At 40.7% G+C, this 25,470-nt stretch overlaps 1 protein-coding gene across 11 annotated transcripts in view; it reads left to right on the top strand.

The window, feature by feature from the left end:
- Positions 1-12,608: 12,608 nt before the first annotated feature.
- bptf (bromodomain PHD finger transcription factor) overlaps positions 12,609-25,470 on the top strand; it is a 145,525-nt gene continuing 132,663 nt past the window's right edge. For 9 of the 11 annotated variants that reach the window (XM_043715056.1, XM_043715058.1, XM_043715055.1 and 6 more), the window contains exon 1: positions 12,609-13,591. In XM_043715056.1, the coding sequence (XP_043570991.1) occupies positions 13,111-13,591 (481 nt within the window). In that variant the 5' untranslated portion in view covers positions 12,609-13,110. The remainder of the gene's footprint in view (positions 13,592-25,470) is intronic. The other 2 variants (XM_043715054.1, XM_043715053.1) reach the window with 1 other exon arrangement.

Raw genomic sequence — 25,470 nt, 5'->3', positions numbered from 1 at the left:
ATTTACAGAATCTTACATTGATTCATGCAGTTTTTGAGCAAAATAAAATGTAATTCTGCAAGTACAAATTCACCCCACAAACTTATATATGTATGTGTGCATATGGGTATGTATGTGAGGAGGGTATGATTGTCTGTGAGAGAGTGTGTGAATGTACTTGCAGAATTACATTTTATTTTGCTCAAAAACTGCATGAATCAATGTAAGATTCTGTAAATCCCTTTTTTAGATTAGAATCAGTCTGAACATCAGGGCTCAGACAGCCTCACACTTTCAATACATTATCTGGGCCAACATGGCATCTATTGTTAAAGTTCACTTGAGAATGCAACTTTAAAAAAGTTCTGTTATTTATAGATGAAAGAACTGAAAACAACGTGCCCACTTAAAAGATGAGAGACTTAACAAACAATCTGAGTCTTTTTCGATACATAATTTCAGTTACATCAAATTGTAAACTTTTGCTATAAATTCTGTGTCCTATAATCTTATACTCCGCAACCACCTGATGAAGCAACAGCACTCCGAAGGCTAGTGCTTCCGAATAACTTGTTGGACTATAACCCGGTACTCTGTGATTTTTAACCTCAAACCAATGCGAAAGCCAAGGACAAATGGGTAACTAGGGAGAGAATAGGACCCCTCAAAAATCAGCAAGGCAGCGTTTGTGTGGAGCAGCAGAAAATGGGGGAGATATTTTGCATCAGTATTTACTGTGGAAAAGGACATGGACATTTCTTGCTGAAATATTTGTATCATTGATAGTCACAGGTGAGATGGAAGATATAGAATATAGGGAAATAGATGGTGACATCTTGAAAAATGTCCATTTTACAGAGGAGGAAGTGCTGGCTGTCATAAAATGCATAAAACTGGATAAATCCCCAGGACCTGATCAGGTGTACCCGAGAACTCTGTGGGAAGCTAGGGAAGTGATTGCTGGGCCTCTTGCTGAAATATTTGTATCATTGATAGTCACAGGTGAGGAGCCAGAAGACTGGAGATTGGCAACTGTTAAAGAAAGGTGGTAAGGACAAGCCAGGTAACTATATACCGGTGAGCCTGCTGTCGGTGGTGGGCAATTTGTTGGAGGAAATCCTGAGGAGCAGGATGTACGTGTGTTTGAAAAGGCAAGGACTGATTCGGGATAGTCAACATGCCTTTGTGTATAGCAAATCATGTCTCACAAACTTGATTGAGGTTTGAAGAATTAACAAAGAGGATTGATGAGGGCAGAGTGGTAGATGTGATCTATATGGACTTCAGTAAGGCGTTCGACAAGGTTCCTCAGGGGAGACTGGTTAGCAAGGTTAGATCTCATGGAATACAGGGAGAACTCACCATTAGGATACAGAACTGGCTCAAAGGTAGAAGACAGAGGGTGGTTGTGGAGGGTTGTTTTTCCGAACTTGAGGCCTGTGACCAGTGGAGTGCCACAAGGATCAGTGCTGGGTCCACTACTTTTCATCATTTATATAAATGATTTGGATGTGAGCATAAGAGGTATAATTATTAAGTTTGCAGATGACACCAAAATTGGATGTGTAGTGGACAGCGAAGATGGTTACCTCAGATTATAATGGGATCTTGATCAGATGGGCCAATGGTCTGAGAAGTGGCAGATGAGTTTAATTCAGATAAATGCGAGGTGCTGCACTTTGGGTAAGCAAATCTTAGCAGGACATATACACTTAATGGTAAGGTCCTAGGGAGTGTTGCTGAACAAAGAGATCTTGGAGTGAAGGTTCATAACGCCTTGAAAGTGAAGTCGCAGGTAGATAGGATAGTGAAGAAGGCATTTGATATGCTTTCCTTTATTGGTCATGATGCGGCTGGACAGGGCATTGGTTAGGCTACAGTTGGAATATTGTGTGCAATTCTGGTCTCCTTCCTATAGGAAAGATGTTGTGAAACTTGAAAGGGTTCAGAAAAGATCTACAAGGATGTTGCCAGGGTTGGAGGATTTGAGGTATAGGGAGAGGCTGAACAGGCTGGGGATGTTTTCCCTGGAGTGTTGGCGGCTGATGGGTGACCTTTTAGAGGTTTACAAAATTATGAGGGGCATGGTTAGGATAAATAGGCAAAGTCTTTTCCCTGGGTTGAGGGAGTCCAGAACTAGAGGGCATAGATTTAGGGTGAGAGGGGCAAGATATAAAAGAGACCTACGGGACAACTTTATCATGCAGAGGGTGGTACATGTATGGAATGAGCTGCCAGAGGAAGTGGTGGAGGCTGATAGAATTGCAACATTTAAGTGGCATCTGGATGGGTACATGAATAGGAAGGGTTTGGAGGGATATGGGCCGGGTGCTAGCAGGTGGGACTAGATTGTGTTGGGATATCTGATCGGCATGGACGGGTTGGACCGAAGGGTCTGTTACCCTGCTGTACATCTCTATGACTCTATGACTCTAAATGCCTCATTAAACACTTAGATGCCATATCCATTATCTTTTTCAATTCATGACAAAAATATTTTTATCAATCATTAATTAAAGTTAAACTACAAACAAATGTATCTAAAAATAGTGTAGTGTCCTGTCAAAGTGTGCAAGTGTGTTTAATGATTTTTTTAAAATGAGAATAAAGCTTAATTTTAAAATGCTAGGAGTGTGTTGATGATTTAGTAAGTAAGTGAGCTGCCCTGTGTGGTACTAGCTCATACACATGAGTAAACTCCATGATTCAGTAGTTTCAGTATGGACTGTGATAGGACACGATTGCCTCTAAAGCTCTTGCTGTCTCTCGTTATTGTTTTCACAAATGGCTTTTCAATGTGGAGAAATGTGAAGTATTACAGCTATCATCAGCAAAGAAAGCAAAGATTTAATTGGCTTCAAAGCACTTAGAGAGTCCTGAGGTTTTGAAAGATGCTATGTCAACACAATTTCTTTATGATGGTCTTTCATTTTAATTCTTCATCCCTCGCACTGACAAATCTGTCTTTGGACTGCTGCATTGCTTGAAGAAACAGCACCTCATCTTTCAATTAGGCACAGGGAGAAAGTGAGGATTGCAGTTATTGGAGATCAGGATGTGGTGCTGGAAAAGCACTCCACCACCAAATTGTAGCCATTGGAAGCCTGGAGGAAGTACACCTCATCTTCTGCTTTGGGACCCTCCAACCACACAGGATCAATGTCAATTTCACCAGTTTCCTGATCTCCCCTCCCCTCCACCCACCTTATCCCAGATCCAACCCTCCAACTCTGCACTGCCCTCTTGAACTGTCATACCTGTCTATCTTCCATCCCACCAACCACTCCACCCTCCACTCTGACCTATCACCATCACCCCCCACCTTCATCTACCTATCACATTCCCAGCTACCGTTTCCCCCCAGCCCCACTCCCTCCTATTTATCTTTCAGCCCCTTGTGCCACACCCACATTCCTGATGAAGAGCTTATGCTGGATACTGGAAAGGTGGACTTTCCTGCTCTTTGGATGCTGCCTGACGAGCTGTGTTTTTCCAGAACCACACTTTTTTGACTTTCAGTTAGGCATACCCTACCAGACTCAGCATTGAGTTGGGAGACAGTGAGGTTTGCAGATGCTGGAGATCAGAGTTGAGAGTGTGTTGCTGGAAAAGAACAGCAGGTCAAGAAGCATCCGAGGAGCAGGAAAATTGAGGTTTCGGGCCAGAGCCCCACACACTCTCAACTCAACACTGAGTTGAACAACTTCAGTCCATATTGTCTATGCCCAACTTGCTGCTCTTTCTTTGTTTTATTTCTCTTCCTTGCCTTTCATCAACACTCACTTGCCCTTGGCACATCTTTCCTTGTTTCTTTTCTTGCCAAATCACTACTCTGTTTATCCCTGGAGGATTAACTTCTTTAATCCAATCTCTCCTATCTTTCACTTTATCACAATGTTCTTCTTGTCCCACCCAATCACCCACTGCTCAAAACCTATTACTTCTTACTAAACTCTTCCCTGAACTCATGGAAGATCATTGACTTGAAACATTATTTATTTAACTCTCTCTTAAAGGTGCAACTTGACCTGCTGAGTATTTCCATCATGTAGTGTTTCTTTTTCTTCCTTTATTATTGTTTGTTTGACAAACTATCTTTTTATTATCTTGTACATTACTTAGAAAACATGGGATATTCCTTGATTTGGTGTCACAAAGTCAACACTGAGGTTTCCCAGGATGAAGACTGTTGACATTCAACTTGAAAAAAAATGAGGAGCTGTTCAAGGTCTTTTGAAGAATTATTGTCACTGAATTAACTCACGTTCAATTTCTAACTTGAAAGACAAGGCGTGAAAATATTATTTACTGGAGGAAGTGTTGTCAGAAGACATCAAGATTTTCTATTCATTGTTTAAACTTGCAGACTTATCTGATTAATTTTACATACTCCTTAGTATTTTACTGAATGTTTTATTTCATTTTAGAAACTATATTTTCATTATTTTAACACATAAAATCTGTTATGCATTTACATTTTCTTTTGTTTAAAATTTGAGGAATTTTTCAGAGTTCCTCCCTTTGTGTTTTAGACTTCTCTGGGAGATTGTTTGACTGTGGACTGTGAGGGCATGTGCCAAGTGTAATTTTTATCCTTTTCATGAGATGTGGGCATCGCTGGCCAGGCCAGCATTTTTGGTGAGTCACATTTTTGAAGTGCTGGAGTCTGTATTAGGTACAACTTGTTTAGGGAAGGAGTTCCAGGATTTTTAATCTCGTGACAATGAAGGAACAGCTATATAGTTCTCAATCAAGGATGTGTGGATTAGAGCGGTATTTGCAGGTGACGTCCCATGCAGCAGGTACCTTTGTCTTCCTGGGTGGGAGAGGTCCTGGGTTGAAAAGTGCTGACAAAGAAGTCTTACTAAGTTGCTGCAGTGCATTTTGGATACGCTGTTGCCACTGTGCGATGCTAGTGGAGTGAGCTAATATTTAAGCTGATGCTGAGCTAGCAGACTGCTATGTCTTGGATTCAGTGTTGTGCCTTGTGGACAGGCTTTAAGGATGTAGGAGGTGTGTTACTCACTGTAGAATTCATAATTTCTGACCTACTTTTGTATTCACAGGATTATACAGCTAGTCCAATTCAGATCTGGTCAATGGTAACTGTGGGATTGTGTTCAAATAACAACTGAAATCGGTGAGTGGCAAAAATAGCCTTTTTATTCAGCAACCCTGGTAACACAAATTTGAGGTGGTGATAGAATCCCCAAACACAATTCTCACACTAACTTTTTATTCACAGTTTTAACATATATTAAAATTTGGTGTTCCATTGTTTTATCTATTGTACACAAAGGTTTGAGGGGCTGCTGTCCTGGGAGACAGGAAATGGGTTAAAACATGTGCTAAATACTGGCTGCTATTCCTGATAGAATTAAGAGTGTCTGTCTGATCTGCTTGCATAATTAATAGCAGTTAGTCCTTTTGTCTTTCAAGTTAGTAAATGTTAGTAAAATGTACTATCTGCTCTAAATAAGTTAGAAATTTTACTTGTACTTAATTAAAGAATAAAGGATTTTAAATGAATGACTGCAGCTGGTTTGTAAGATTTCTTTACTGTTTGTCAGTGTGGGTTACATTCATTCATGCAATTTCACATAAGTGCTGTTTGACAGTTAGTTTCTTAAAGGGATAACAGCCCAGTTAAAAGGGACTTAACAAGTACATACTAATTGGGGAAAATGTTTGGTGTTCTGTAATCTATTCGGATCTGAGAGGCGGGGTTGGTAAGGGCTGATTAATATTATAATCTTTCCATAGTTTCAGGTAGGTAATAGAGATGTGATGGTGCGGTAGGTATTGTTCTGAATAGGTTAGTAGTCTTTGATATTTATTCAGAGGTAGCTTTTGATGTAAATAGGTCTGAAATGGTTGAAGGTATGAAGAAGCAGCAATGGATTTGGAAGTATTGCTTTAATTTTAGTCCATCTTGCCATAGTAAAATATACTACAGAACCATGGTTTTGGGAATGAAAGAATGAAACTGTGTTATAGTAAATAACAGGTTAGTAATGGGTTATGAATGAATGAACAGGAACTCAGTATTAATGAATATAATGAGCTGGCGAGTGAATTAATAATGATAACCTATAACACTATATTTCACAGCATCCCACACCCAAGATGTTGATAGTGGGAGATTCAGCATTGGGATTACCATATGTCAAGTGGAGAAAGTCACATTCTCTTTGAGGATGGTCATTCCTTGGCACTTGTGTGGTGAAAATGCTATTTGCCATTTGTCACTCAAAGCTGAAAATGTGTTGCTGGAACAGCGCAGCAGGTCAGGCAGCATTCAGGGAACAGGAGAATCGACGTTTTGGGCATAAGCCCTTCCTGAAGAAGGGCTTATGCCCGAAACGTCGATTCTCCTGTTCCCTGGATGCTGCCTGACCTGCTGCGCTGTTCCAGCAACACATTTTCAGCTCTGATCTCCAGCATCTGCAGACCTCACTTTCTCCTCGAAGATTTGTCACTCAAAGCATGGTTACTGTCAAGGTTTTGTTGCATGTGGACATGAAATGCTTCAGTTGTTGGCAATCTCTAGCTAATGAGTATGATTGTCACTGCCCACGGTATTGTAGATCCTTATGTAGCTGATGAGCCCAATCCTAGAGCCACATTTCCAACATACATTTGGCTGGTGTTTCTGGGAGGTGGAATCAGTCCTTTTCCTTGAGATTGTTGACATTCCTTTCTCCAAATCCTTTTCCAGACTCCCTCCCACTGATGGCGTTCTCAAAGAATTGTGTTCCTTCATACAGGAACTTCCTTGGAGTCAGTTTCTTCTATACAAACGTCTTCCATGCATCTATATTGCCGTCCTTGAGGGAAATCTTCAAGGAGTCATTGTAATGTTTGCTTTATCTTCCTCTTGTTCAAGTGCCTTTGTTGAGCGAGACGAGATGATTTAGTTGGATCTCAGGCATCCTCAGCAAGTGCTGGAATCCAAAGTAGAAGGTAGGAGACTGGAAGAACACAGCAAGCCAGGCAGCATCAGGAGGCTGGAAGAACACAGCATCAGGGGGTGCAGAAGTCAACATTTCTGAAGAAGTGATACACACAAAATTTAAACGTCGACTTCTGCACTCCCTGATGCTTCCTGTGCCTATCCACATCCTAAGCATGTGGCCAGCTCAGTGGAATTGGCTTTGAATGATTGTGGCCTCAATGCTGGTGCTATTGGCTGCTTCAAGGACACTGATGTTGAGACACATGTCCTCCCAAATGATTCAAAGAATCTGTCTCAAACAGTCTCAAATAGAAGATGGTACTTCTCAAAAGATTTGAGTGGTGTCTATATATAATCTAAGCTTCAAAGCCATTTAGAAGAATAGGAAGGATGACTGCCATTTACACAAGGGTCTTGGTATCTGCACAGATGTTACAGTTGTCAAATGGCCTCATCCTTCGGCATCCGAAGGCAGTGTTCACAGACTGGATGCAATGTTGAATCACTGCATTGGTATCAGCCCTAGATAAGAAGTAACTTCCCTGGTAAAGGAATTGTTCCATGTTGGGAAAATTTCTCTGTTGATCTTAATGTAGAGATGAACTGGAAGTTGACTAGGGATGGATTGGTAAACATTTGAGTCTTCTTGAAGCTGAGGCTGAGACTAATTCTTTGGTACTCTCCCACAAATGCTTTAAGTAAGGTGAGAAGATTCTCTCCCGAGAGAGAAGAGATGACATTGCATTCCATATACTGAAATTCCACAAGCAAGGTGGGTGTAATTTTCTTCCTGGATTTCAATCAGTTGAGGTTGAAATGTTTTTCCTCCATCCTGTAGATTATGTCCACACTACCGGGAAGCTTGTTCTCTACAAGATAAAGAATGGTGGTGATGAAGATGGAGAAGATGGATGATACTTGTCTTAACCTCAAGTGATTCTGTTATATTACTATCAGCAAGGACAGTTCGTGATATCTTGTTATGGAGGAGATGGAGGATGTTGATGAATTCCTCTGGACAGCTGGCCTTTGACAAGGTCTTCCATACCTGTACCTGATTGACTGTGTCAAAAGTCTTTCAGATCGATGAAAGCCATACTGCTTCAGTATCTGAGCTGTAAATGGTGCTGGATGTTGTGCATTCATCAGCGAACATCTCCATTCTTGTCCTTATGATACAGGAAACGTTATTGATGAAGCACTGATTGGGCCTGAGAAGATTACCTGCAGTACGCTTATGGAGATGTCTCGGGGCTGAGATGGTTGACCACCTCCCAATTTGCTCAGTAAGGCTCCAACCTGTATTGAATTTCTCACCAATTTCAATTGACTCCAATTTTACAAGAGTACTATTATGTCACACTTCATTAAATGCTGCCAAGCTGTCAATAGCAGTCACTTATACCTCACATCAAATTTTTCATTCATGTCTGGACTATGGCTCTAATGAAGTCAGGTTTCTGAAGCAAACTGAGTGAGTGAGCAAATTACTGTCATGTGTGTGCCACATGTTAACACTGTCATAGATTCATAGAGATGTACAGCATGGAAACAGACCCTTCAGTCCAACCCGTCCATGCTGACCAGATATCCCAACCCAATCTAGTCCCACCTGCCAGCACCCAGCCCATATCCCTCCAAACCCTTCCTATACATATACCCATCCAAATGCCTCTTAGATGTTGCAATTGTATCAGCCTCCACCACTTCCTCTGGCAGCTCATTCTATACACAGAGAATGTGAAAAAGTTGCCCTGTAGGTCTCTTTTATATCTTTCCCCTCTCACCTTAAACCTATGCCCTCTAGCTCTGGACTTCCCGACCCCAGAGAAAAGACTTTGTCTATTAATCCTATCCATGCCCCTCGTGATTTTATAAACCTCTAAAAGGTCACCCCTCAGCCTCCGATGCTCCAGGGAAAACAGCCTTAGCCTATTCAACCTCTCCCTTTAGCCTTATCTGCTATGCCCGAAACGTCAATTCTCCTGCTCTTCAGATGCTGCATGACCTGCTGTGCTTTTCCAGCATCACTCTAATGCAGCTTTGTATGTCCCCCAATTGTAACATATAATGGCTTTGTTTTTAAAAATTATCATGACGGCAAGTGCACAATTTTAATGATACAAATGAATCAAAACATCATAGTTCATATCATACTTGTAGACAATCATGAAAAATTGTAAAATGCAGGTCTCCTAAATTTATAGGAAAAAGTGAAATGCATCCTGCACTTTGTATTAAATCCATAGAACATATGTTGTCAAGTTGAGTGTTATAAAGTTGAGGACTGGACTATTCATTTGCTTTCTTATTAGCAGAAAGGTGTTTTTCTTTTCCTTCCTTAATTCCATTGCACATTTGTGGGGTTGTGGCAAAAGACAATAGCAATGAGTGGTGGACTGAACAGGTGATAGTGCAAAACCAGGCACGAACTGGTCGAGTTAACTTCCAGTTTAATTGGTTTCTGTCTTATATCTTCTCCGACGACTTATGGTCCTTGTTCGGTACAGTTCCAAAATATCTCTTTCTACGTGTGAGTCTAAACACGGAGTATCAGCGAACTGTGTACTCAGAGAAAGATGAGTGAGGCTTAACTTGACATTCACATTAGCAGGCAGATATGAGCATAAAGTTTTTACTTCAAAAAAAGCAAGACCTGGGGCTGAAGCAAAAATATAAAATGCTGGGGGAAAAAACTCAGCAGTTGCGTCAGTAAGTGTGAAGAGAGACGTAGAATTAATATTTAATGTTGAAAGCCTTTTGTCCACTCATAGCTGAGCTATACTTTGGAGGGTGCAGGGATTTCGAGTTGGGGAGGAAGGCATTAGGAGAAAACCTGTTCCCTCAAGGGTTGCAAGATAATGATCGAATTGTGCAGAGCGAGGAAAACAAAGGACACAGACAAACTCTGCGCCGAAACGCTTTTGCTTTGCGGAATTTCTTGCTTCGTTTGTTTCACTGTAAGGGTCCTTTTCATTGGCTGTCGGTGGAGGACGGTGTGTTATGAGAATGCTAATTGGCCATAGGCTGCTGCCGCCAAGCTCCAAAACCCCTTGTTACGCCACCCCCCCCCCGCCGCCTTTGCGACCCTTTTGACTGTCACCCACTTGGGAATAAAGGGGGAGGGGGTGTAAAAGTTGGGCTCAACAGGATGCACCGCACTTTGGGCTCAAATTTTGCAACCGATCGGCGGAAATGCTCTGCTTTCCTGCCCTGTTTTATCCGGCTGGAGATTAAAAAGAGTAACCAATAGTGGAAAGCAAACATCCTCTCGCGTTTGTTGCAGAAAAGACAAGTTTCCGTTGCTTTTACACGGTGGGGTTTAATGCAAAGTTTTTCTTTCACCTCACCAAATTGTTTTAGAATCCAGCCCAGCACGCAATTTGCAAAAACAAACTCCCAGACATTCAGAAAAAAATAGTAAAACGTTGTTTCATTGCACGAAAAACTAATTTCTTTTGCATTTTATTTTAAAATATGTGATATAAGCAACGGCGTTGTCATACTTGGAGAGTCTACAGCACAAAACAAAGATATTCGGCACATCTTAACTGTGTCCGTCAAAAACAATCACCTAACTATTGTAATCCCACTTTTCAGCACACGGCCCATAGCGTTGCATGCTTGCCATTGCAAATGCATACCTAAATACTTCTTAAGTGTTAATAGTTTACACCTCTACCACATTGACAGACAGTGAGTTCTACATTCCCACCGTTCTCTGTGTGAGAAAAAATCTTCCTGACATCGCTTCTAAATCTACTGCCCCTTAGCTCAAATCTTTGCTCCTTGGTCATTGATCCCTCCCTCCAGGGGACAGTTCCTGCATACTCTCTGCCTCTCATATAAATCTCAATCATATCCACAGTCAATCTCTTGGCTTTTATTTTGATGAATTTTGTCAGGTATTGTTGATAATACATATATAAGTAACTGCATTTTGGACATTTACAAGGTTTTGTTAAATACACAACTTTGCAATTTTTATTTTGCATTCCAACAGTTTATGTTAAATGACAAAATTACATTTATTTTGTTTGCATTTTACAATGTGTTAAATATATAACATTAGATTTTACAAGTTTTTAATTTATTTAAATTTGCAGGTATCCCTTCATAAAACTTCTTTAAAATTATTTTACTAGTTAAATATAAAACATTGCACCAATGAAAACAGAAAACGCTGAATATATTCAGCAGGTCTGGTGGCATGTATGGACAGAAAAGCAGAGTTAACGTTCAAGTTGAATCTAACTACCAGAATCTGCAGTATTTTGCTTTTATAATAATTTTTTTCTTTCACTTTTTACAAATCTGTTAGATCTATAACATGAACATTGCAGTATTTTTGTTTTGCTTAAAAATCCCTTAGCTATAGAAAACCTTGTTTTTGTTCTATTTTATGAGGTTTAGTTTATATATATTTTCTTTCACCTTTTACAAATTTGAAAAATGTTAGATAAAATGTTGCATTTGTTTTTGAGTTTTTGCTTATGTATATTTTCTTTTACATTCTACAAGTTTGTAGGTATTTATAGCTCCAATGTTCAATTAAAGATTATGGTTGAACATCTACTTCTGCGTCCCTTTACTTCATGGTAAAGTATGGAGCCAAAATTCACAAAGGACCACTGACATCTAGGGTCATAGTGTCATAGAGATATACAGTGTGGAAACAGACCATTTGAATCAACTGGTCTATGATGAAAATGTGTTGCTGGAAAAGCGCAGCAGGTCAGGCAGCATCTAGGGAACAGGAGAATCGACGTTTCGGGCATTAGCCCTTCTTCAACTGGTCTATGCCAACCATATATCCTAACCTAATCTAGTCCCATTTGCCGGCAATTGGCCAATATCCTTCCAAACCCTTCCTATTCATATATCCATCCGTATGCCTTTTAAATGTTGTAATTGTTCCAGCCTCCAGCACTTCCTCTGGCAGCTCATTCCACACACATACCACCCTCTGTGTGAGAAAGTTGCCCCTTAGGTCCCTTTTAAATTTTTCCCATCTAACCCTAAACCTATGCCCTCTAGTTCTGGACTCCCTATCCAATAAAGAGAATTGTTTCATGGAAGCTTGAGAGTGACTGCCCCACAAGTCAGGTCTCCATAATCTCCAGAATTGGGATTGAACCCCTCCTGTTGACTTTATTCTGCACCACATTCGAGTATGTAAAACATTGCTTTTGTATTTTGTTTCACTTTTTGCTGATAAGTTTTTCTTTCAATTAATATCTTTGAAGACATTAGGAGGAAGGTATAAAGGACATGTCAGAGGTAGGTTCTTTACGCAGAGTTGTGAATGCATGGAATGTGTTGCCAGCTTTGGTGGTGGAAGCAGAGTCATTGGGGACATTTAAGCGACTGCTGAACATGCACATGGATAGCAATGAGTTGAGGGGTGCGTAGGTTTTGTTACTATATTTGACATTAGGATTAAATCTGGGCACAACATCGTGGGCCAAAGGGCCTGTTCTGTGCTGTACGTTTCTATGTTCTAATTTACAGTTTTATAAAATATGCAATATATAAAACATTGCATTGCTTTTCTTGTATCTTCTGTTTATATTTTGTTCCTCATTTAACAAATATGTCAGTGTGCATATATATATATATATAGTTGCTTTCGCATTTTACAAATTGATGTTTCGAAAAATTGCATAAAACAAAAATTTGCTGGCTGTGTTTTGCTGGCTGAGGTTGTGTGTTTGTGATGTGTGAAGGGCCAGAGTTCCGGGGTTGCTGCTCGTGCCAGGTCCCGGGAGGCGGCGCGCGCGAGGTGCTGGCTGTGATGAAGGGGGGGGCGGTCACGTGACCAGTTGACTGGTTGACAAAAATGGCGGCGATCCCCGAATACAACATGGATGCCGGAAGGTTGGAGTGAAGCAGGAGGCGACGGACGAGAAGGAGGAGGAGGGGGAATAGAGAGAGGGGGGGTAAAAAAGGAAAAACAAAATAACAATAAACAGCTCGAGGCTCGGCGCCTCCCGCTCGGCATCTGCGGAAAAGGGACGCGGGAAAGAGAGTCTCTGAAAATAATAATAATAAATTCAAATCTTTCTTCGCCCCTTTGGGGTGGGAGGGTTAAAGTGGTTTTGAGGGGAAGGTGAAGGAGGCAAAGGGGGGGTTAAAATAAAGTGAGGCGGAGCTGGAGGGGGTGGGGGGGAATCACCATGAGAGGAAGGAGAGGTAGGCCGCCCAAGACACTCGATGCTTCGCCGGCGGGAGGTGGCGGGGGACCGGCCGGCAGCCTGAGGTACCGGGCCACCGGGGTCGGCAGAGGCAGAGGGGCCGACCGGCGGCTGAATCACGTCGAAGCTGGCGGTAGAGGGAGCCGGACCTCGAGAGGCGGCAAGGCGGGGAACCGGGGCAGGGCCAAGGCCGCGGCTCAGCAGCAACGACAAGGCAGCCGCTCCCGCAGGCTGACCGTCAACAAAGTCATCTACGACGACCACGAGAGTGAGGAGGAAGATGAGAGTCTGGTGTCCGAGGAAGACGACGATGACGACGAGGACGAGCGGGAGAACGAGGACGAGCAAGATTCGGATTATCACCAGGCCACCGAGGAGGAGGAAGAGGAGGATGAGGACGACGATGCTAGTTATTGCACAGAGAGCAGCTTCAGGAGTCACAGCACTTACAGCAGTACTCCAGGTAATGCTTCCAGCAACGCCAAACTCCCGTCCTTTTTTTTGTTAAAGAATGTATATTGTTCGATGACACCTGCATGACATGTTTGGTTGTATTGTTTGGAGACCTCACTTAGCCAGGTAATTACATATGCAAAATTCATCAAACTCTTTCTGCATCCGTGCATGCAACAGTTGCCATGAAATGACATTTACGAAATGCGACTTAACTATTAGGAAATGTAATCTAACTTAAACTATCATGATGATCCAGAGTTGCATTAGTTAATCGCGCAGGGTAAGTAGTTTGTTGAAGTGTTGTTGAATGGTTGGGATGTGACTAAACTCTACACACAAGCTGTTTAATGAGTTGGTTATGGGCTTGATGGGGATGAACCTCGGTGACAACTTGACAGCTCAATTGCTTTTGACATCAGGGAAACAACTTTTAAAACTGGTGCAGAGGTATGTATTTTTCAATTTTAAAGTAAATCTGTTTCTTTTCAGTTAATTTAAAATGAGAAAAACAGGAAAATAATGAAAATATAAAACTAGGAACTTGAAACAAAATAATGGAAAACTCCAGCAATAACTCAGTCTTGATTATTAATTATTTTGTTTTGCCTGTAAAGAAACCGGTTTTAAGTCAAGATCCAGTTATCAGGACAGTTTAATAGTTTTTTCAAGTTAGCCATGAACCTTGTTAGATGAAATAAGCGAAACACAGATGTACTCTATGTTTATATAAGATTTTGTAACTTTTACAACTGTGATTTTAAATTGTTTGGAGGGTTAAAAAGTCCTATACTTTGGAAAATAATTGATAGATTACGCAAAATATTTCTCTTTTCAGAATTGTGTTCAGATTGTTTGTAAATTTGAAGACAAGTTTATTTTCAAATATTATCTCTATTTATTAATAATATTGCTGAGATTTAGCTTCCTTGCTGTTCAGAAAGGTTAGAGACAAAGAAACCGCGGAAGCTGGAATCCAAGGTAGACAAGCAGGAGGCTGGAAGAAAACAGGAAGCCAGACAGCATCAGGAGGTGGAGAAATCAACTTTTTGGGTGTACCCCTTCTTCAGGACTGGGGGTGGGTGTGGGGGGAGGGTGCCCACGCAGGGTGGTGAGGTATGGACAGGTGAACATAGGTAGAGGATTCAACCTGATTGGCAGAATGAATCCGGTTGGTAGCTGGAAGGAAGGATCGATGGGAAGAATGGAAGGGAGGGGGACAGGCTGGGAAGGGAGTTGGGGAATGGGAAGAGAGGTTATTGGGAAGGTTAAACAAGTTTTGATTCTTAAAAGGAACATTGGATCATATTTTCACAGAATTTTGCTTTTATAGTACAGCAAAATTTACAAATGGCAAACTGTTAAAAAATTACATCATGATTTATAAAGCAATCTTGTGTTGTAAGGATGTAATTTCTCCCTGAGAATCAAATTGACACCAACTGTCATTTTATGTTTTAATCAAACTATTATGGCACACCTCCATTGCATTGAGAGATGGGATTTGAACCTAGATCTTCTGACCCAACCATTATTTTGGGTGATGTAGTCATGTACTACAATTACTTCGGAAAATAATGTTTGATTAATTTTGACAAGCCCAACGATTTTAATAAGGGTCTGTATATTTAGGTTATGGATACCCCTCCCCTTCTGCATGCCAGTACCTCTTTTGGGTTCTAGTTCTTGCCATTGGTGATGATCGCGGCTTCAGCTCTTTTGACCTTCTTACATGCTTCACATGGCCGCATGTGGCATTCACCATTCAGACTGTAATTAATCCCAGGCTAACTTTCCTCTCCCTCAGTGGGGCAATCAGGAAAAATTGAGCATTCTGCCTCTAGAATATTGCCTGACTGTTCAAGTTGAAAGAGTAGAAAATTGTGGTGCTTGAAAATCACAGCTGGTCAGGCAGCATCCAAGGAGCAGGAGAGTCGACGTTTTGGGCATAAGCCTTTCCTGATGACCCAACCATAATGATGAAGATCTTATTCCCGAAATGTCGACTCTGCTGCTCCTTGGATGCTGTCTGATCTGGCATGCTTTTCCAGGGCCACACTTTTCAATTCTGACTCTCCAGCATCTGCAGTTCTCATTTTCTCTCTTTTTCATGTTGAAACCCACATCCCTGTTATCATCATCTCAAGAAAAACTTGTTTAATGTTCCCATCCCTGGCATATCTGCTTCACAGGAGAAAGTGAGGACTGCAGATGCTGGAGATCAGAGCTGAAAATGTGTTGCTGGAAAAGCGCAGCAGGTCAGGCAGCATCCAAGGAGCAGGAGAATCGACGTTTCGGGCAAGAGCCCTTCTTCAGATTCCTGAAGAAGGGCTCATGCCCGAAACGTCGATTCTCCTGCTCCTTGGATGCTGCCTGACCTGCTGCGCTTTTCCAGCAACACATTTTCATATCTGCTTCACAAACAGTCCACTCAGAACTCAACTTAGGACCTCTCCTCAGTTGTGTTTTAAATAGCTATTACAAGTTTCCTTGAACATTACATTTCAGCACCAACACGTTAAAATAATTAAGTACATCTGAAGTTTAAACTCATTGTTATCTACATGTAAGTAACCCTCTCCAGTTAAGTCTCCAATGTGATCTGTTGACCTTTGACATTTCATTACTTTGTCCATAAGCTTTCTGTCACACCTCTAACAGCCATTACTTTAATTGCAATGCCCCAGATCTTTAGAATAGTCTTGGAAATGTTAATACACTTTTGCCTTCCTTTAAAAACCTACATTATTTTAAGCACAATCATCTTGATTCAGTATCATTATTTGTAAATCTCTCAGTTTTTCTAAAGGAAGTTTGAAATGAAAATACAGCCATTAGGGTATTGATAATTTGCTTTATAACAAGCAAAAATAGTTGCTTTAAATTGCCATAATGTGCCATACGCCTCATCACTTCAAATCAAATTTTTGGTTACAAGTGTTTGAGGTAAGTACTGATCGATTAATGTCGTTTCTCTTATTTTGTACCTGCTTATGGATGTGGTAAGTGTTCAAAAGCTGTTTTGACAAATGTTTTGGTTAATGATATAGGCCTAGACTGCCCATCTGTCAATGATACTTGTAAATTAACTTGTGTCAAAAACTAAAAAGTGAATTAAATGCTCGGTGTTACATTCTTCAGTGGTCTTAAAACTCAACAGAATTGCACTTTGAATGGGCAGTCAGCTTATTAACACTTGTTTTTTTTTCTAAAATGCCATTAACCCCTTCTTGCTATGTTGCCATTCAATTAGATTATTTCTGATCTGTGATTTGATTCCATATCTTTATCATGCTGTATCTGAACCAATGCTTGTGAGCCAAATGCTCAGTCATTTGAGCTGACAGTGTTTGTGCATTATTTTTCTTGTTAAAATTGGACTTTAGCACAGTTAAGAATGGGAAAGTAATTAAATAGTGCAGCCCAGCAGGAGGCCATTTAGCCTGTTCACTCTGCGCTTCTTTTGAAGATCAATCCAGTTAGATCCTCTTTCACTCAATGTCTCATTTTCATCCTTCACCCCATCTCCCCCCAGTCTATTCATGTAACTGTAATTCCTCATCCCTGGAGCTAGTCTAGTAAATTGCTCTGTACCCTCTCCAAAGCTTTCATGTTCTTCCTAATGTGCGTCCAGATTTTGATGCAGTGTTCCAGCTGAGGTAGTGTTTTACATGTGTTTAGTGTAACCTTTCTTTTCCACTCTGTCTTGAATTAAAAAGAAAACAGTCCCTTGTGCTTTATTAACAATGTCCTGATGCTTTCTAAGAATTTGTACCCAATGTAATGCTTTCACTAAGCAGCAGTTGCGTTTCAACAACTCCGGTCATTGTAGGGATCTTTAGTACTGTATCCACAAGTGTCAGTACTTTCTATCATGTTGTTTCAGTTTGTCGAACAGCACTTGAGCCACACTTGGATAATTCAATTTAAAATAGAATCCCATGATTGATTTAAGCAAAATATTTAACAGTATTTACTGGATCTGGATTTTCAGCCTTCCCTCAAAAACACTTCGAAACTTTTTTCTTTTTCAACTCCGTCTTCCCTCTCATAGCATGCTGCTTTTAAGTTTATAACATTTGGTTGAATTACGTAGCTGTATTCTCACTCAGCAATATTTTAAAAGTTGAGGAGATTTGTGATACAAATAATCCTAAATTCCTATTGCATAAATATTGAATGTTATATACATGCAGGTTATTTTGAAGTCGTGCAAGATGGGAGATCTTGACCAGCATGTTTCTATGTAGTAGCTTGTGTTTTCAGCAGTAAAAGTTGGCGTGGTAAAAGTGAGAAGCAAGTGCAACTGAATCTACTCTTCTGTGCATCATTGGGGACAGATGCTTATTATTGACATGTTCATGTAATAATGATTGGAATGAAAAATTTGACAGATAATTGTTGAAATTGGTTGGACGGGAATAAGACTGATACTTGCCAATCAAAATCTATACTGACTTAACTTTGAATCAGTTATTGTAACAAAATCCTGGGAGTGCAAATATGATTAGATGACCTAAAATGTATTCTTTGCCAGATAAGGAACACATTTATGGATTGGCTAGTGTTGTACGACCATACCCAGATAACAACATTTTTTAAAGTAGTGTATTTTTAAAGAAAGTAATTTAGTTTTGAGAGAGTAAAATGTTCATTTTCCTAAGTTTTTGCTTGTGGGCCAATTTATAGTGAACTCAGCCTGGTTTTTACAGTTACCAATAGGTGATAAATAAACCTTTTTCTTTTGTAAATTTTGTCTCAAGAAACAGAATCTTTGACCATTGCTTCATAAGGCTAATGAACCTATTGTGACCACACATCTGCTAGTTCTGTGAATTCAAAGACGGTGGAAAGTTTGAAACTATGCATTGAGTAAATGTTTACAAATGTAAGAAAGAGTCATTTAGTAGTGTGTAAAATTACGTTGGTAGTAACTGAACTTTGTGTGTTTTACATGTGTTTAGTGTAATCTTTCATATGAGATGTCTTTGTTGGCATCTTTATCACTGGCATGAGTTTGGAGTGGCTCATATTCTGGCCCCAGTATTCCCGTATTCTGCTGTCAAGTTAATATTTGGTTTTCTGTCGCCAGCTACATGAGAAATTTTGTTTGAGTTTTCTCTGTAGATCTGATATTTTATTCACTTTTATTTGGATGTTGATATGAGACAACTTTGACCAGAATTGAAATTTTATGAGTTGTATTGTTGATAACTAAACAAGATTCGTGGATGGCAAATAAAGTAAGTGAACAGTTAATTTGTTGTGGTTGTGCTAGTTGAAAAATAGTTGGCAAGGGTACAGAGAGAGTTCCATACACTTGAAATAGTCCCAAAGAATCTTTTTACATAAACCTGAACAGATAGGTGATGCTCAAACATAGCTTGCATCTGAAGTATGTCATCCTTAACACTAAAGTATTCGTAATGTTACTTTGAAAGATCTGTCCTCATGATGTACTCAGTTCTGCTGTTGTGATTCCAGCACCTGTGCCTTGTAAGAGAGCAACAAATATTGTCAGTTAGTCATTTTCAAATTTCTGAATTATGCCATCTGTAAATTCTGAACTGTGAATGTGGCATTTCTGTCAGTTAGCTATAAATATAATAAAATTCCAACATCTACCTTCCTTCTGAGAACTGCCATTTGTCATGCATTGAACAAATCAGGAGACCCTACCTATTTGATCATATTTACAAGCAGCCTCGGCAGTATAATCAGAAAATGACACAGACACCAGAGCAGCCAGCTAAATTAAGACTGTGCTATCCTGATTGTTTTGTTCAGGATGTGATTTTTCTAACTGGATTATCAGATGACCTGTTCTTAGGCTTTCACTTGTAGCTACAGTAGGATGGTCATTAGCAGGTTAAAATCCTGAACAAACCTAATGATTATTAGTTGTTTCGTAAACATTTTTGTATTGTTATAGCATTGCGATTCACCATTGCTTACACTTCAGTATAGCCTTTGACAAGATTCTACATGGTAGAGTAATTAATCAAGTTGGATCACATGGGATATAAGGTGAGCTTGCCAAAGGAGGCAGGGTGGTGGTGGAGTATTGTTTGTCAGACCGGAGGCCTGTGATAAGTGATCTATTGCAAAGATTGGTGTTGGTCCACTTTTGTATATCATTTATATAAATGATTTGGATGAGAACGTAGGAAGCATGGTTAGTAAGTTTGCAGCTAACACCAAATTCACTCGTCTGCCCATCCCTGGACACTATGGCACAACTTAGCATGGACAATCGACCTAACCTGCACATCTTTGGACTATGGGAGGAAATCGGAGCATCATGTGGAATCCCATGCCGAAGTGGGAAGAATATGCAACTTTCACATAGTCACTCAAGGCTGGAATCAAACCTGAGTCCCTGGCACCGAGATAAGAGTGCTAACCATTGAGCCACCATACTGCTCAAAAGCATATTATGATTTTTACTCCGTTATATTTCCATGGTCATCTTTGTTTCAAGTTAGTCATCTTTTTAGATATCCTCTGCTGAATTAAGGATTCAATTGAGGAAAGAAGGTGAATAATGTTTATTTTGTCATGAATCATAGAAATGTACAGCAAGGCAATAGATCCTTCTGTCCATGCTGACCAGATATCTGAAATGAATCAAGTCCCATTTGCTAGCAATTGCCCCATATCCCCCCAAACCCTTCCTATTCATATACCTATCCAGATGCCTTTTAAATGGGTTTGGGGGATATGGACAAAGCCTCCACCATCACCTCTGGCAGCTCATTCCGTACATGCACCACCCTCTCTGTGAAAACGTTGCCCCTTAGGTCCCTTTTTGAATTTCTTCCCTCACCTTAAACCTATGCTGTCTCGTTCCCCATTTTATATTCAATTTTAGGACAGAAAACACACTCCCTTTTGTCATGCCTCAGTGACTGCCATTGGACCGTCCTGTTGTATAATAATGTATACACTGAGATCAGAGATTTGATGTATGTGGAGCATATTAGGATACACAAGTATGTTATCCTCGTAGGTTTAGTGAAGGGCATGTAACTTACTGATATTAAATATGAAACAGTTAATAGATAATCTGGAATTGTATAAATTGTTTTGGATGTTATGCTTTAGTTGATGGCATAGATCACAGAGAAGTCCAAGTACTGCATCAGGTAGTTGGTAGGAAATAGTCTTCTTTTGAAAGTTTCTTCATTTGGTGCAGGCCAACACAAACAGCAGAAGGAAAAACCGAATCATTTCACCCACCTGACTCTTCAAACATAATCTGCCCCACCTGTGACAAGTCCAGGCTGCTCAGTCACTTTGGGAACTCCCAAATCCAGAGTGGAAGAATTTGTCCTCCGTTTCAAGGGACTACCTAAGAAAGCATAAGAACTTTGGGCAGGAGTAGGCAATTCAGCCCCTGAAGCCTGCTTTGCCATTTGATGTGATCAGGCTGATCTTATCTCGACCTCACTCCACTTTCCTGCCTGCTCCCTGTAACCCATTATTTATTAGAAATCTATCTATCTACCTATTTCAATTCAATCAGTGCCCCAGCATCCACCACACACTCTGGAGTGGTGAATTCCACAAATCATGCCGCTTTTGAGAGAAGTAATTTCTCCTCATCTCTGTTCTAAATCTGCTACACCTGAACATAAAAAAGACTTGTTCTAGATTATCCCTAGGTTCTAGAAGATTAGAAGTAAGAGTATGGTGAATCATTTGTCTTGATTGGATAGGCAAATTGCTCATTGAGGAGAGAATTTTGAGATGGAGTGGTTAAGCTGTAATCATATGAGCTGATTCCACAATAGTATTGGATGATGTAGAGGAGTCAGTCACACTGGTTGTGCAGTGCGCACAACATGATAGCTTAAACAGAAAAGATTTTTTTCTTTGTTTTATTTAGAGTTGAGCAAAAGAGCATGATGGAGGCCCTTGGGTGAACTGTATTGTGCTGCTGGATAACAAAAAGCAGTTCAAGACAATAAGAATGGAGAAGAATGTTTGTGCATGTCAGATTGCATCTGAGAAAATCTAACCATAAAATCTTCTGTTGTGCATATCAGTTGTTAATTTTATATTGCAAAGATATACTTTATTCATAAAAAAATTCTTTGTGTACAAACAAAAGATAATAAAACAATTCTGTGCACTCTTTGCCACAGGGAAAAAAAATCAAAACACATTGGAATTTGACATTCCTCCGGGCTTCCCTGCAGTTGCAAACAAAGGCATTATTTACTCATGCAGGACACTGTTTATCTTCCTTTTGAGGCAGTGAAGGGGGTCTGATAACTGAATAGACCCTTGTTATACTTTGGCAGAAACCCCTTAGGCAGTGGTCTTTCTTGACTGTGTCTTGACGGCAGCTGCCCCAAGCTCTTGTATCCTTGAGCATGTAGACCATTCCCAGTTTGCAACTCTCAGCCGAGGTCAACTCTTTACACTTCTCACTCTTTTCCTACATGGTCTGGACGATATTTTGTGCTGACCACTGCATGATGGATTTGTGGTTGTTTATGGATTTTACCATTAGGAATGGACCAAATACTCAGGGTTTTTCTGTTGCAACGAAGCCTTGCCCATCCTTCAAGTTAGGTAACCACCCCTCTTCCCCCACCCAAAAAAAAACAAGCTCCACAGAGCTGAACACCACTTGGCAGTAAGCCATTACTTCTGACCAAGGACTTGAGGACCTCCAAGGCAATGAGGCTTGCTGGCTGTTAGCCTCCTGGAGATCTCTTTTTGACACTAAATCCCTTTGTCTGCAGCAGGAATAAGTTGTGCATACTTTTATGGAGTTTTCCCTATCTCTTGCCTTCTGAAGACCTTTGAGGATGAAGAACCTCTTGATGTTCCTTTTGGCTGTTTCCCACCAGTCCGCGAGAGACTCAAGGAGGGGTTTCACAGTTCTCCAACCTACGTAATCCCTTTTGAGTTCCTCAGTGTGCTCTGGCGTCAACAGTTTCATGTTCAGCTTCCATATTCTCTTGCTGGCCTGCTGTTGGTTGTCCTGCAGATGACTGTCAGCCAGCAGGAGGCAGTGGGCATAGAAGAATATTGGCCTGACTGCGTTGGCCGTGATCAAGAAAGCTCAGGACTCGACAGGACGTCTGTCTTTGAGTGGATTTACTCATCTGGCCACGATCAGGTGTATCTACGCTATGCTCCATCTGCAGGGATGCTAAAGACAACATGTGTTTTAGCATCTTTTGCCATTTCCTTCAAAAATCTGGACATGGTGTTCAGTTTGCTGTCAGCCCCTCTGGATCGTCCAGCCACGTTGATGATACAGTTAAAGTTCCCGGCCAGAATGCCGATCTGGACTTTGCCGATAGCAATGGGAGGTGCTGAAGGATGGCCAGCCACTTAAGCGCTATTGCTGGGGCATACATTTTAATTAGTTTCAGTGATGAGCTTCTGTACATAATGTCTGTTTTGCGAAGGTGCCCAACTGTCATTATGTTAACTTCGGAGATGGGGACTTGCTTCCTTGCAGCATAATACCTAGGCCAGAAGAACAGCAATGGTTCCCCTAACTGAACCAAATCGAAGGTCTGTCTGTCCACAAGCTCGATTGTTTCCTTGCAGCTGCTGAGGTATGATAGCATGCATTCCTGCAGAATCAGGGAGTCTGCTCTGATATTGGCTAGGTAAGCCAACTGGAGACACATTGTGTCGTGGCTTTTATACCATATGCATTTATACTGGCAAATTTAAAACCCATTTTAAGTTGTTTTTTCTGGATTGCATATTGTCCCAGAAGCCCAATAAAAGTTCTCTCATTGTCTTGTCACTGGATGAACTCCTGCATCATTGTGGTATGTATGAACTATTGCATTCTGACAGGGCTGAGGTAGCTGTCCTGTTCCTGTCTGGGGGGCACTGCTCCAATCAGGTGTTATTAGGGTGAAGATAAAACCAGAAAGGTCCAGTTCTAAATCTGGCAGACCTGTTGTGCATTGCTCCTTGTTCATAACATTGCTGTTCCCAGTTGCCCAGAGCTGTGGCATGTTGGGTTATTAATTTGTAGAGATAGGGTTCAAGGTTCACTTGGCCATGGGTTCAGACTTAACAGGTGTGAGTGAAACAATATCTTGTTACAAGTGATCACAGAAAATGATACTACTTTTGCAGAAAGTAACTAACTCCCCCACCTTCCTCACTTCTTTTCTTTTCCCTCCCTTCCAACCATCCCTCACCTCTTCTCCTCATCTCCCTTCCAGTTTTGAACAAAAGAGTTACATTGGCTATTTGCCATTCTAATGGTAGGTTACCCAAATCTGGGAAATTGGAAAATTAAAAACAAGACACCAACTATCTCGCTACACAGTTTTTTAAAGATCTTGAAGTCCCATCAGGATCTGCCCCTTGTCAGACTGCAGTAACCACATCCTTGGTGATTGTAATTTTTAAAAAAGCTCTTTCTGTCATCTACTTCCTGATGTACACTATTCCTGGTATGTTGCTTATGTCCTCTGCACTGAAGAATGATGCAAGATATTTTCTCAAATTTGGTGATACACTAAAATTTTCCTCCCATATCCTGTTGTATATTCAGGTTACGTCACTTACCATACCTCTGTTTGCTGGCTTACATTGCCTTCCAGTTCACCAAAACCATAAATTTAAAATTCTGTTCAAATTCTTCAAGTCTCAGGTAGATAGGTTAGTGAAGAAAGCGTTCTTTTATTGGTCAGAGTATTGAGTACAGGAGTTGGGAGGTCATGTTGCGGCGGTTCAGGACATTGGTTAGGTCACTTTTGGAATATTGTGTGCAATTCTGGTCTCCCTCCTGTAGGAAGGATGTTGAGGAACTTGAAGGGGTTCAGAAAAGATTTTCAAGGGTTGGAGGGTTTGAACTATAGGAACAGGCTGGGGCTGTTTTCCCTGGAACATCGGGGGTTGAGAGATGACCTTATAAAGGTTTATAAAATCATGAGGGGCATGGATGGAGAAAAGACCTATTTACCCTAGAGCTAGAGAGCATAGGTTTGGGGTGAGAGGGCAAAAATTGAAAAGAGATGTAAGGGGCAACTTTTTCACGCAAAGGGTGATGCGTGTATGGAATGAGTGCCAGAGTAAGTTGTGGAACAAAAAAACTGCAGCTATTGGAATCCAAGATAGACAAGCTGGAGGCTGATACAATTATGACATTTAAAAGGCATCTGAATGGGTACATGAATAGGAAGGGTTTAGAGGGATATGGACCAAGTGTTGGCAAATGGGACTAGATTGGGTTTGGATATCTGGTCGGCATGGACGAGTTGGACCGAAAAGTCTATTTCCATGCTGTACATCTCTATAACACTAATGACTCCCGTGTCTCCCTATCACAATGGCCATACTGAGCTTTACAACCTGACAACTTCATATTCCTCCTCTCTGTTCATCACTCACCTTTCTGTATTTCGGTTAAATCTAGACTCTGGAATTCCCCCTCTAAATTTCTCTGCTTCACCTTTTATCCTTTAAGATCCCCTCGGAAGAAAACTAACAAGTATTTTATCACCTCTCCTAATAGTTGCTTCTTTGCGATTAATGTCAGCTTGCATTTGATTCGGGCTTCTGTGAAGTAACATTTGGCCAGGACAACACTTCCTGTTGTGCGTTGTATGTTTTTAGCAAGTCTGCTTTCAATTTTATCAGCTGACTGTGTGGTAGGCAGGTGATACTACTGACCTTTTTACAGAAAATTAAGTTGCTTACTGTTATGATGCTGATATGTTAATGTTTTCTGTATTTTGCATCCTCAGCGTGATAAATTAATAAGCATATATGTATACTATATCATCCAGATGTTTGGGAAAATAAGATGGGAGAAGCTAGATCTGTGCACATGTAAGTAATTTTCTCTTGTTTGTGGCTGATCTAGAAAGTTACACAAATATTATCTTGCTCTGTTGC

The sequence above is a fragment of the Chiloscyllium plagiosum genome, chromosome 24, assembly GCF_004010195.1.
Source record: "Chiloscyllium plagiosum isolate BGI_BamShark_2017 chromosome 24, ASM401019v2, whole genome shotgun sequence".
NCBI lineage: Eukaryota > Metazoa > Chordata > Chondrichthyes > Orectolobiformes > Hemiscylliidae > Chiloscyllium > Chiloscyllium plagiosum.
The sequence above is the reverse complement of the archived record's forward strand: the minus strand, read 5'-3'. Positions and strand labels throughout refer to the sequence as shown.